At 37.3% G+C, this 13,514-nt stretch overlaps 1 protein-coding gene across 1 annotated transcript in view; it reads right to left on the reverse strand.

Annotated features, from left to right (window-relative positions):
- itga11b (integrin, alpha 11b) overlaps positions 1-11,472 on the reverse strand; it is a 33,727-nt gene extending 22,255 nt beyond the window's left edge. The window contains exons 1-3 of the mRNA XM_052597819.1: positions 11,324-11,472; positions 7,507-7,618; positions 2,058-2,167 (exon numbers count right to left, since the gene is read on the reverse strand). Of these exons, the coding sequence (XP_052453779.1) occupies positions 2,058-2,167; positions 7,507-7,618; positions 11,324-11,384 (283 nt within the window). The 5' untranslated portion in view covers positions 11,385-11,472. The remainder of the gene's footprint in view (positions 1-2,057; positions 2,168-7,506; positions 7,619-11,323) is intronic.
- Positions 11,473-13,514: the final 2,042 nt, after the last annotated feature.

Here is a 13,514-nt window from a genome sequence, read left to right on the forward strand (position 1 = left end):
ATTGTTGATTGACACTAGTGTTTTACTTTAGCTCCGCCCTGAGTGAGCTGTGAACAGTCTGTCATTGTTTCACCACCAGAGGAGATGTAGACAAGAATAACTCCTATAAGCGATTGAAGTGTTTTATTGTTGGATGTAATAATGAACACAGCAGTCGTCATTTACTCCCAACATCACTGAAGTCACTGAAGACACAGTGGAATACATTTTTTTTTGAAGGGGATGAATTTATGTTTGCACGAATCATTCGTGATCTAGCTTCACCTGCAGAAGAAGTGCGTTTAAGGTTCTTTTATGAATCTTTGCAAATTGCCTTTCCTAATAATGTGCAAGTTAGTGGCTAAAGTAAACAGCTTGTCACTCCATGTAAGAGAGGGGCGGGGACAGCAGAGCTCATTAGCATTTAAAGAAACATGCACTAAAATGGGTTGCTGTCTGCAGAGCGTATTTTGACAGGGTAAAAATGGTGTTGTTTTACGCTACCATTGAGAAATTTTAACCAAACTATGTTATAGACTTTTCATTGAGACCCTAAAGAATCATATCAACTTGTGGAAAATTACCATCCGATGACCCCTTTAAGTCAGAATTTTTCAGCTTTCCATGTTTCACTGATAGGAGGTAATATTACACATCTTCTGAAAGAGTACTGAATCTCTTGAACAAAAACACAGGAAAGAAGAAGCAAACATTAAAGTGCACCTATTATACAATAAATTGCAGTGTGTGTACCCAACCACCCAACAATGATAAAAACCGACCCATTCCTTATTTTCAGACCAAATCCGTCTCACTAGGCCTGTTGTTTTGATGCTTTAAGCAATATGACATCACATTGCACTGTGGCTGATTGACAGCCCTGCATTGCTATAGTTTCTCTGTTATGTTGCGTTTACCTGCTGTTTATTGCAGTAGGTACAGTATGCAAAGCAGAGAGAAGTATACAACACCTCTTCTGGAGACGGGGCAGGAATATGCAGCTCATTTAGATTTAAAGTGATACACGCAAAAAAAGCTATTTTTTTTAGACACGCCTAAAAAATGACATTTTCCAGATGTTATAATAAATTATCTGAGGGGTATTTTGAGCTGAAACTTCACAGACACATTCTGGGGACACCCAAAGACCAATATTAAATCGTGTAAAAAGGGGCATAGTAGGTGCCCTTTAAAGGGGTCATCGGATGCCCATTTTCCACAAGCTGATATGATTCTTTAGGGTCTTAATGAAAAGGCTTTAACATAGTTTGGTTGAAATTTTTCAATGGCATTGTAAAAAAAAAAAAATTTTTTTACCCTGTCAAAAACAGCTCTTTTAAGAGCAAGCCGTTTTGTAGCATTTTGTTGCATTTAAATGTTAATGAGCTCTGCTGACCCCGCTGACGACTGCTATGTTCATGATCACATCCTACAACAAAACACTTCAATAGTTTACGAGACATTTTTGTCTACATCTGATCCGGCGGTGAAACAATGGTGGACTGATGACAGTCACCCAGGGGGCGGAGCTAAGGTGAGACGCCAGTCCAGTCTGTGCTGAAACAGTACTGTCAATCAAACTATCATGGGAGGGGCCTGTTTTGTGATGTCACACAGACAGGCATGTGAGATCGGCTCGATTTGAGAAAGAGGTAAAGATTTTAGTAGATAAAAAAAAGACGGCCCCTTTAAATAGCATATAAATGAAAACCGACTAAAATTACCCAATGAAATGTTGATCCAGGAAGTGGTTTAGGAAGGTGAAGAATTAGGGATGTTGATGGAAATTATCTACTCCATCTGTTTTTTTGACTACCGTTCTGAATCAGAACCAGATGTACAGTACTCTTTGACAAAACTTGATTGTCTTTAAAATTGTTTATATATATATATAAAGAATGCATGAAGCTAGAATAAAATAGTTTGAAAGATGAGGCTCTGTTCTTTGTTCTTATAGTATTGCATGTTCAGATGTTCATAAAAATAAATATTCTGGGGGCCATGAAATTTTGGCTGACAAATTTTTTATGCTGGCAAGGAAAGAGTTAATATTGAGGTGTCAGATGGTGATATGATACCTAAATGCAGTCGTGTGCAGTTTATGGTGGGTTTGCCGTCTAGAGGACATCTGTAGACGTCACCTGTCTGGTGTTCACCGCTGCTCTCAAAGGGAGCTCCGACCAGGAGCCTGAAATACAAGAATATCCATCCTCAAATATACAGCATGCATATTTAATCAGGGTTGATGATTCATAATTGGATGTAATAAAAAAAAGTTTGGCGTATTTGTTTTTTCTAATGCACTTTTATTGCTTTAATTGTTGTTTATATTTAACAAAAACATTGGGGATAAATTGGTGAACAGTAGCAGATGAATCCTAACAGCCATTTCATGAGAAACACAATCAGGATCACAAGTTCAGCATTCCAGCCGCGCTCCAGAGCCCCAGACGTATCATTCACTCCCTGATAGGAGGAAAACGCCACACGAGACCAGCAGCAGGGAACTGCTAAGCAGATTTTTCCAGGTTCTGAGGTACATCTGAGACGGAGCCAGTACCAGAAACCAACAGATAACATGGTAATGCTGTTCACATTGAGATCAAGGCATTTAGAGCTGCGGCAGCAAACCGCATCCCAGAGTTTGGTCTGTGAAATCCATCCATGGCAATGTTTACATTCCTCCACCGCCGCTGCGACCTACAGCCGTGTGTTTGGAAACACAGAAATGTCCATTTGTGCTCCTGTCATATTGTCAATATGGTAAAAAACATCATGAACTAGTCTAAGGTGATCTGTTGGTCTTAACTGGCCAACAAAATGGTTTTCAGTAGTCAGAATGGTATAGTTAGATGATTTTATAGAGGTTAACTAAAACTACTAAAACTAGCAAACTACCTTGTGCTGGTTTAAAGATGGCTTGTTGGTTTTATCTAGCCACCATTGTGTTTTTCATTAGTTAGTATGATCTTGAGTATTTGATGGTTTTATCTACAACCATGTGTTTTGTAGCACCACAACATTGACGTCAGTCAATTTGCAAACTTGATTGATAAAACAGCATAAATCAGTCTAAGGTGGTTTGCTGGTTTTAACTGACCACTGGAGTGTTTTCAGTTGGTCAATATGCTCTAGTTTGTTGGTTTTAGATAAGTTTTGGACACGAAACCAGCTGAAAACCGGCTTCACCAGGCTGAGAAACCAACTAAGTCCAGCAAACATCTTATGCTAGTCGTTTATCAGGCTTATTCATTTGCTGTATCCCTTGGAAAACGAATGTGCCATTTTTTTTTTCACAGTTCAAAATTATTTTAGTGTGTTTCTTGCCATTTCTTTGTAATTGTTTGGGAAATGTATTAGCAAATCCTGAGTGAAAATTCCCTGTTTTTTTGTTGTTTGTTTTTTTAGCAAACCATAGTAGGATTTGTTTTTGCTGTAAGTCACATGTTGGATTGCATTTGTTTAGCACTCTTAGTTCCCACAATGCACCACTTTCTGAACATCAGTCATCACTGGAATGCACTGCTACTCTTTGGCACCCATAGTGAAGGTTTAGTCTATCCTGAGACAAAGTTATTTGAGGAACGTTAAGTCGTATTTCCAAGCCACCCGATGCTAACACAACATGCCAGTGCTTTCAGAATAAATTGGAGCTCAACATCTTAAAGGATGACAGACCATTCAAACAGTCCTAAACAACCTAATGTATCTCAGCATACTCTTAAATAAATAGTTTTGTTTTTGTTTACTAATTTTCATATCGATCCCAACCTGTATGCTTTTATATTTTGGGTTAGCAGCAAACTATATGATTGCAAAATGGTTGAGAAACAGTGCAAAGGGTTGTATTTACTCAACTTTCAATGCACTGAATTTTGTGTTTATCTGCTTGTCTCATTTGCTTCTTTTTACAATCACTAAATAAAGACTCAATCAACTGATAACTGAAAGCTATAGGTTCAAACACAATCAAGAGTTGACTGATAAACTCACTTAACAGTTGCAGTAGTTTTGAGGACAGTATTTTCGGTAGTCACTTCTAGTTCAGCTTTTCCAGGTATGCTATATCTACTGTACATTGCGGCATATGCCCTTAAAGGAAGTCATTCTCTTTATTCTAGCATTAACACATGAACTTGCAATGCAAATGAGGCTCATTATTGTATGCACTTTGTTCACAAAAGTTTGCAATGTTTGCATTTAGATGTATGCATTTTATCCAGAGCAAATGGTATTGCATTTACTGGGAATCACACAGTATTTTTGGTATAAATGTTAAATGTTTCTGTTAAAACAGCAAGTTGCAGTTGGCTGTGTTTTGCGACGCTGCCTGATATGCATAATTATAATGCAGACAGCATATGCAAATGAAGGCTAACGGCATGTTCAATTAATTTCAAGTGAATTTTCCCATGTCCCACTCAAATCCGTTTAGTTCTTTGTTGTCTGAACCGCAAAAACTGTGCGAAATCCATAGTTCTTACAAACCCGATCCAAACAGTATTTGTATGCGGTCTGAAATCTGATTAAAACTGGAATTTTAGAAATGCATTTCAGTCTAAACAGTACAATCAGATTAGTATTAGTTGTGATATCCTGGATATTGACTTCGCCGTCTGTACGAACGGATCTGATTTCAGCACTTGCACAGTGACGTTGCAGACGGTCGGCCTTGAATACTGGATCTGAAGAACTGATCGGAATTGGGTGCAAAGCCACTTTGCTTTAATAATACTTGTGTGTGTCACTTCTGATAAAAGCATCTGCTGATGACATTAGCTAGAAACTTTGCTGAAATATAGACTGATGTTGTTCTTAATCTTGCATACTGGAACATGTTGATGTGGATACCAATATCCCTAAAGTGTACTACAAACTCTTAGTTTAAGCTCATGAGTTATGTTAGGAAACGTATCACTGAAACAGGATCTGCAACTAGTACTTTTTAGTGTTTACCATTAATGCAAACCCATTTTATGACCATAATGTGATGTATTTCTATATGAGACAGGAGAAGAAATATATATTTTCTTATTTGGTATTGTCTTGGTTTCCAGTACAAATATTTAAACATTCTTCAATCAAGATTTATTATCTTGAAAATAAAAAAATACTTCATATATTAAGTTTTGTCTTCTGAAAAAAAAAAAAAAAAAAAAAAAAACTATGTTTATTTAATCTGCCAATGGGTTCAGAAAAATAAACTTAAATCAAGTTTATTTCTCTGACCCTATTTTTTTTTATTGTTACAAACACAGTTTTTCTCTTCTCAAGTCATTAACTGATGGACTGGAGTGCTGTGGATTATTGTGATGTTTTTATCAGCTGTTTGGACTCTCTTTCTGACGGCACCCATTCACTTCCATAGGTGAGACAGTGATGTACTGCTACATTTCTACAAATCTGATGAAAACACAAAATCATCTACATCTTGGCTGAACTGAGGGCAAGTACATTATCAGCAAATGTTAATTTTCGGGTGAACTATTCATTTATGTAAAAGATATGCTTTTTATTAGGTGGAATTTAACAAAACACCCAGTCACTCTTGCATGCAAACAGAATGCACTGTGAACAGTGTGCAAAACTTAACATAATCATTTAAGATGCATGTGTTTTTATGAGCTTTATGCATTAGTGCATGAAGCAAAGCAAACCTTTGATTTTAAGTGACATTCTACAGAAATAGAAAAACAGCATTCCTCTCAGTTCTGCGCAGAAAATCACATTCCAGAGGGAAGCGCGCGCCACACGGTTTGTCTTGCGATGGGATGCACAGGAGGGGGTTTGGGAATTACAAGCCACAAAACACATACTTTCCAGAACTCGTGCTCGCAGACGGGTCGAGACAAGTGCAAATACTTTCCACTTATTTACCTGTGCACATCAAAGGCCCCTCAGTGCTGGGGGACCACGAGTTCTCCATCAGCGATGACAAACCTCACGATTAAACAACGGGAAGCTGACGTCCGGATTCGGTGGTTTTGGTGCCGTGGGAGTTTGGTTAACGATCTGTATTCTTTTGTGTGCCCGGGCTTTTATGAGTCAAAAACAATACCCTGTGTTTTAAAGGCTATAAACTGTGAGCATGTCATGTTTACGACTAATTGATTAGGTTTTACATACATTACGGTAAAGACTGGCTGGGTTACAGTTACAGTAATGCCATTACTGGCTTATGACGTCACGTTCTGCATGGCAAATATTGTACATGCACCTGGTCCTAAAATGTATGTTTAACATTGTGGTCTACCTAAATCTGATTTAATTTCATGCATATTAGCATATGCAGTTTTTCATAGAGCCACATACTCAATCAGGCTTCATAAAGAGTGAAAAACTGAAACATTGCATCATTTTCAAAACATTGATCTGTCAACTTCGTAGTCAACTAATCGTGTGATTTTGGGGCGGGACTTGTCTGTTTGCTTGACCAATAATAAATGGGTTGGAAATACAGGAGAATTAATGCACTACAATTATAAATGACACACATTTGGGGTGTAGAATTAACAATTTAAATAAAAAAGTTCTGTTTACACACGGTATAGACTGAAAAAATAAACTTTAACATAGTGTTTCCTACTGGTTTGCTTTTTGCTGCAGATCATATTGTTTATGTTTTGAAAATACATACAAACAATGTTTGTTATTGACTTTGCAAAAACATTATGCTCCACCAATAACACATCTATAATCATTCGTGACTTCCTATAAATGGTAATCTATAACACTTAAATTGTAAGTGTCCACAGTTATGACTCACTTTCTACCATAAACATTTGTTATTGGTTGTGAATGGTTTTGTGTATTGCTTCTTAATTCTCCATGAATTTGTGCAGATGCAACTGAAGCACGTCGCATGGGGAAAACCGCAGTTTGATTTACTTCAGTGAGAGCGATACGTCTTCCTGCGTGGAGAGAGTCGAGGCCGATTCTCAGACTGCGTGTTTGCCAGCAGACAGCAGAACCATGAGTACACTCGCATTTCACAACAGTATTTCATCAGGAAAAAATGATGGATGAAACTAAGCAAGAAACTCAACTTCTGCCTTTCTCTATAATCTCTCAATTGTTTCTTCAATTCAGCCATGAGAAAGAGAGCAAATCAAGACATTTCTCCTTTAGGAAAAAGTCAAACTGTGCTTAGATGTGCCAAATTATAAAAGTCAGAGATCTTAAATATGAACTCATATATTTCTCATCAAATGGTCTAAGCAGCTCTACATTCATTTTATAGTTCTGTACTCATACTGTGTGACAACCGATGTCTCATCTGTGTCTTTTTTTTTAAATTCCTCACACATTTCAGAAGAAACACGATGTGGATTCTTCAGAGAAACATGACTGCGATCTCCATCACGTCTCATGAGGTATGAAAGAGCAACATCAGAGCTGTAAAACGTTCATTTGGGAATGTTTTCTCAGGCCTATGAAACTCAAACTGGGAATGTAAAATCAAGGTTGCCATCAGGTTTGCATACAGAGCTGGTTTTAGATGATCTTTAGATGAAGATGCAGTCTTACCATTTCTGCCCGTCTGCCTCGTGTTGTTGAACCGTATATCCAAACTGAGCCTCCTTCGAACCCTTGATGATTTTAGCATGTCTGGTGTCAATATTAAAGCAGGTCCGCCGCCCTGAAATAAACCCAGACAACCTTTCAATTTAATTCAGTTGGCAGTAAATGGATTAAAGTCATGGAAAACACTTCATTATTTGTAGACTGTTACATGCTTATATGAAAAACCATGTTTTTTCATGCATCATTTTTCAGTTTTTTTTTTTAAAGTAAATCATTCTTAGGGTATATACTTAAACTGATCTTGCCTTCTAATGTGAGCACTAACGATGCTTGTCTTAGCAAATGATTTTTTGGCATAAACTCTGTGAAACTGCAGCACTCACATTAAGAGTCTGATAAAAGCTCTAAATGTTACAATACGTCTAAAGAACTCTTATTCTATTCTTGTGCTGTTTTAAAGGAGGCACAGTTTATCTCACATAGTTCATAAAGATGATAAACAGTCAATGAGACCACATGAAAGAGCAGGAGGGAAACACTGAAGCTAAAGGCCATCAGCAGCACATATCAAAGAGGATTCTGATATCTGGACGGACATTCACAGCCTCTGGATTTCATTTAATGTTCATCAGGAAAGGTCAAGAATATGGTATCATAGAAGTGATGTCACATCGCCTTTCGGGTTTCATTTCCTGGGGAAACGTTTCCCTTGACAGGAAAAAAAAAGTAAAAAGGATCAGTCACATATGGAGCCACATCTCTATATTCTTCTGTTTTTCTCAGCAGGGTGAAAAGTCCCCAAAAAAAAGAAGCGCAGGATGAAAAGTCATCACACTTAAAAAGACGCAGTGGCCTGTTGTGGAGCCAACAAAAAAATGAAAATAAGTTCCTCACATTCACAGTCTGAGTGATTGGAATGCGTTTTGGAGAGCGTCGTTTTGTCTTATAGACAGGAATGTTCTGGCCTCAGTACAAGATATAACACTAGTTTTTGTGGTGTAATGTGTTACCACAGAAAATAAGATTCACTTATCCATCAGATTTGCTTAAAAAGAAGTTATATCACTACTGGGGTCATGCACTATGAAGGTTTTTGACGTGAAGCTCTTTTTCTTAACCATTGAATGAATTCTTCCTGACTAAAATGGTTTTTGAACTCTAAAGCATCTGATCTAGGCCACTAAAATTTGGTCTGTTGGCTGTCCGTTAACATTTCCGCTCATTTCAGCATGGAAGTGCCAAGAACATGCTGGATATTTCTGCTGGTGTCGGTTCTAGACTGATGCTTTTGAGCCAATCACCTGAGTCGTAAATGTCATGTGACCTAACAATTCTAGAGCCACAGGAAAATGCATTTTTAATGCATGTTCAGGTTTTTTTTTTTTTATATTTAGAACTATTTTTATTTGGGTTTTAGTACTTCACCTTGAAGTCTACAAGATTGTTGCACTGCATTATGGGATTGTCTGCCCATGAAGGATTTAAAATGCTGCAGCTTTGGGAAAGGGGCTACTGGAAAGCAAACTTAAAGTTTTAGTAAACCAGCATGACCTGCTAAAACCAGTTTAGTTCGAGGTTTGTTGTATCTGTGTTACAGAAGGGACGTGATGGGTTTATCTCAGCTCTTTCAGACGAGCTCTGGCTTTGGATGAGAAATGAATCCACGACCAACACTTCGGGCCAGAACTGAACCAGACATTACACTCACATGGCAAGTGACGGAGTAAGATTCCAGCATGGTAAAGTCTTTCCCGAAGTTTTCTGGGAAAGTGCTCTTAAATTTGAAGGATTGAACAGGTGGCTCTTCTGACTCATCCAAGTCTCTAGATATGACCCAGGTCCATCTGTAAATATATTTTCCAAGTGTTTTTTCACCTCCAGCAGGTGAAAATCGTAGTCTAATCACTAAATAAAGTAACAGCACACCTCTCCTCAAAAAAAAACTTGTGTGTGAGGCATCCAAATGCATTCGAGGGCATAATATAAAAAAAAAAAAAACTCTGTCTGAGGAAAAACAAACTGTGTTTTTGATTAAGCTCAAAGTAGGTTAAAATCTGTCAGATGGATGCTATTTTCTCCTCATTACTCAACAGGCCCAGACACTTCCGGTGTCATCAGCCAATCAGATCGCTGATCACCGAGAGAAACATCCCTGCAAGCATTTAGATTTAATGCACCACAGTGATGTCAATAAATATGTTCCTTCTTCTTCCACAAGTGTGTTTTGAACTAAGGACTATGCCACTAAGTCATTAATGGGTGGAGAGCAGGAGTTGGGTCCTTTTTCACAAGCATTCCATAAATATATCTTGCCTCAGACGTACTTTTTCCTCATCGAGTCGTCTATTGTTTTTAAATGACAGTGTTTTAAGAGCTCGTGCACTCGGAGACGCACGTAAACAGTGTAATACATCTGCCCCCTGCTGGACGCCACGCGCAAACACATCGCTGAGAGAAAGACGCATGTTGCGCTAATTAAGAAAATTAAGGCATGCATCTACAAAAAGGTTTGATTTTATATTCTATTTAGCCTAATACGTTCAATTTAATGTGTGTAGGCTAGATTATGAATATTGCAACTCTTTTGGGAGCCGCAGCTCTTGGAAATCCGTCTAGCTGAAGTTCTGGCAGGTCTAGATCGGATCGATCTGTATTTATGAGCTAAGACTTGAGGTAACCACTTCTCAGCTCGTTAAAAATCCCTTATGGCAGGATTCAGTTCGCCAGAATTTATCTTCTCTGCATACATTTATGGTAATCGAACCCATGCATGACATGTGCCCTCCTGTGTAGGTCCATTAGATGAGCGAGTGTGTGTGTAAGTGGATCCAGATTGTGTGTGTGATCCAGGAACTAGATCCTGCTCATTAAAGTCCATCTGGATGACGGTCACACGGTTCCTCTAGAGTTCCTCCATTATCAGCCTGATGAGACCCGTTTACAAAAATCTGTTCGAAGAACGTTTGCTAACGTTCCATTTCATTTTGGAACGTTTTGATTGATTATGCAAGTATTATGGGAACGTTCCATTTCATCATGCTACAACGATTTGGTGTTACTTTTGAATTTTCTTTGAACGTTCTGAAACAAACAAACAAAAAAGTAGCATTTAAAAAAAGATTACACGAAATTCAAAAGGTTTCAAGAAAGAAAAAACGTTCCATGAACAGTGTATAAATAATGTTTTTGTGCTAAAGTTTTGACAACATTCTTTAAGACCCGTTGACATTCTGTTTATGGAAGAATTTTTGTTCATGACTTTGGGAGAACTTTGCCAGAACGTTCCCTGTTATTTGAGATTCACTTTATTGAACCTGAAATCAACTCATATGACAAGTCCCAAACTGCAAGCAACTTTTGCAAAAACAAAAAGAAGAATACCTAAACCATAAATATAAATACAACGCAGCATATTTCAGAACTTATAAAGCATAGAATGTTTGAGTTTCATCATGCTTGTTAAATAAAAATAACCTCTTGATTAGAATAAAGAGCAAATCAAGACTTTTGCCTAAATATAAATACTCACAGGTTCCTCCTGAGAAAAATACCAGTGATCTCTCCAGCTGCGCCGAGATCTCAAGCTTATATGTTTCTCATGAAATAATCTAAGCATGTTCACATTCATTTTACAGCTCTCTATTCTTACTGGATGACAACTAAGGAACCCTAAAGCAACAATAATGTACTTGTTTTAATCCGATTTATCTCACTTGTGGAGACTGTTTTGTCCTCAGAGTCTAAGCACACAGACAAACATGCTTGCGTAAGCTCACACACCCCTTTACACTCACACACACACACACACACACACACTCACCTGGCATCAGAGCGGCGACACACAGCAGAAAGATGCAAGTGTACTCCATCCGTTCATACATGAATGGGTCAGTGTGTGTGTGTGTGTGTGTCAGGTCCTCACAGCGAGAGCAGACAGTCGGGTCTGATCGAGTCCTGAACCGCAGCAGAACTTCATCTGAGGAGGAGGAGCTGACCGCTGCCTCGAGGAGGAGGAAGAGCAGATTGAGCAGGTACCTGACTGGCTCCCACACACTCTCTGCTCTTACAGCTGCTGTACCTCTCTCTCCAGATGTGCAGCCGTGGAAAATAAAGTTCTGCAGCTATCACGACTCCACATCTGTCGGAAAACACTACACATGTTGCTGCCAGAGCTTAACGGACTGCAATAACATTGTGATTTCCACTCCATGCATGCTTTAAAACCCCAAGAAATCAAAACTGTGGCTGTAGGGTTATTCTATTGTGGCATCAAACTTTAAAACACATATTTTTGGGAGTCCTGAATCTATAATTACACTTAATGCATAAAGACAAGAAACCACTGGTGGGGGGGGGGCTAATTTTAAGCAAACTTATAATACTTGTAATAAAAAATAACTTGCAATACTTTTTTTTAAAGTTTTAAAATACATTTCTGAGATGTTAAGTTAAAATATGCTAGTGATGCATGATTAATATTTGCTAACATTTCCAGAACGTGAATCTGAACACTTTATGAAGCCAGGTTTAAAATTCGTTATCAGTTTGGTTAACATATAATAGTTAGATGTTTTTACAGAGAGGATTTTGGAGATCTATTATTATCACTGAGTTAATCAGAAAATATTGTCATCAGCCAGAAAAGTAAACATTTTTTTTACGAAATCGGGAATAAAATATGAACAACCCCCCTATAAAAGCATGAATAATACAGATAAGAATAAAACTGCTAAGTTTGGTATTAGTAAGTGCTTCTAAAGTGCAAAATCAAACTTTAAGATATGTATTGTATTTGGAATTTGCAAGTGCAAATAGATCAAATGCAATGATAAAATAAAGCAAATAATATTAACAAACCCCTCTATAAATACATTCAGAATATAGACAGGAATAAAACTCTACATGTTGATGTATGTGATATAAATGCTGTTGTTGTTTTTGAGAAAACATCTTTTAAAGATATGCATTGTGATGAAATCTACAGACACAAGTAGATTAAAGTGCAAAAATGCACTTAAAGGTGAGTGGTGCATGCAAAAGCATTGTTGTCTTGCTTCAAGCTGAAACCTTGGAAGCAGAACAATGCAATGATTAGTTTGTGGTTGTGTTTGTTAATGAGGGAGGCTAAAGTACACAGATGAGTATCCTGGAAGCTGGTGAGGGGGATATGAAACAGCGACCGCACCAAAGACGCTGCTGATTAGCCGTTCACCTTCATGGAGTGACTCCAGATGTGACCAGATGTTTGATAATGAAGCAGGAGCTGATTAACTGCAGACACGGTCTGAGCTGTAAGTCTCAGACGAATGAACCTCCAGTACACAGGAAAACTGAACTGAAAAGCTGCATGAGTTTCTTCTGTGGAATACAAAAGAAGTTCAGTGGGTGGCAAGTTCCTGAAAGTCATCTGATGGTTTAATCTGAGGAACAGACACACATTTAAATCTGTATTCAAGGTTTTTATTTATTGCTCTTTTATAGTTACTGGTCTCACCTTTCATTATTTGGATTTTTTTTATATATTATCTGTGCTCCACAGAGAAATAAAAATGATATATGTGTGACAATGGACCACAAAACCAGTCATAAATTGAGATTTGTACATCACATGAAAGCTGAATAAATAAGCTTTCTTTTGATATATATATATATATATACATATATATATATATATATATATATATATATATATATATATATATATATATATATATATATATATGGTTGAAAATCTGGAATTTGAAGGTGCATATATATATATATATATATATATATATATATATATATATTGAGAAATATTGAGAAATTCACATTTAAATTTTCCAAATGAACTCCTTAACAATGCATATTTTAAGCTGGTTAAAATCGTTAAAAATTAAGATTGCAGTAACACTGCATAAAACATTATGACTTTCATATTTCTTAAATATATTTTATCACTTGTTTTAGTTAAAAAGTAAACATTTTTGATTGCATTAAATATATTTTTAATAGAAGATCGTTTTCAAAAT

This window comes from Carassius gibelio, chromosome B25, assembly GCF_023724105.1.
Source record: "Carassius gibelio isolate Cgi1373 ecotype wild population from Czech Republic chromosome B25, carGib1.2-hapl.c, whole genome shotgun sequence".
In the NCBI taxonomy this organism is placed as follows: domain Eukaryota; kingdom Metazoa; phylum Chordata; class Actinopteri; order Cypriniformes; family Cyprinidae; genus Carassius; species Carassius gibelio.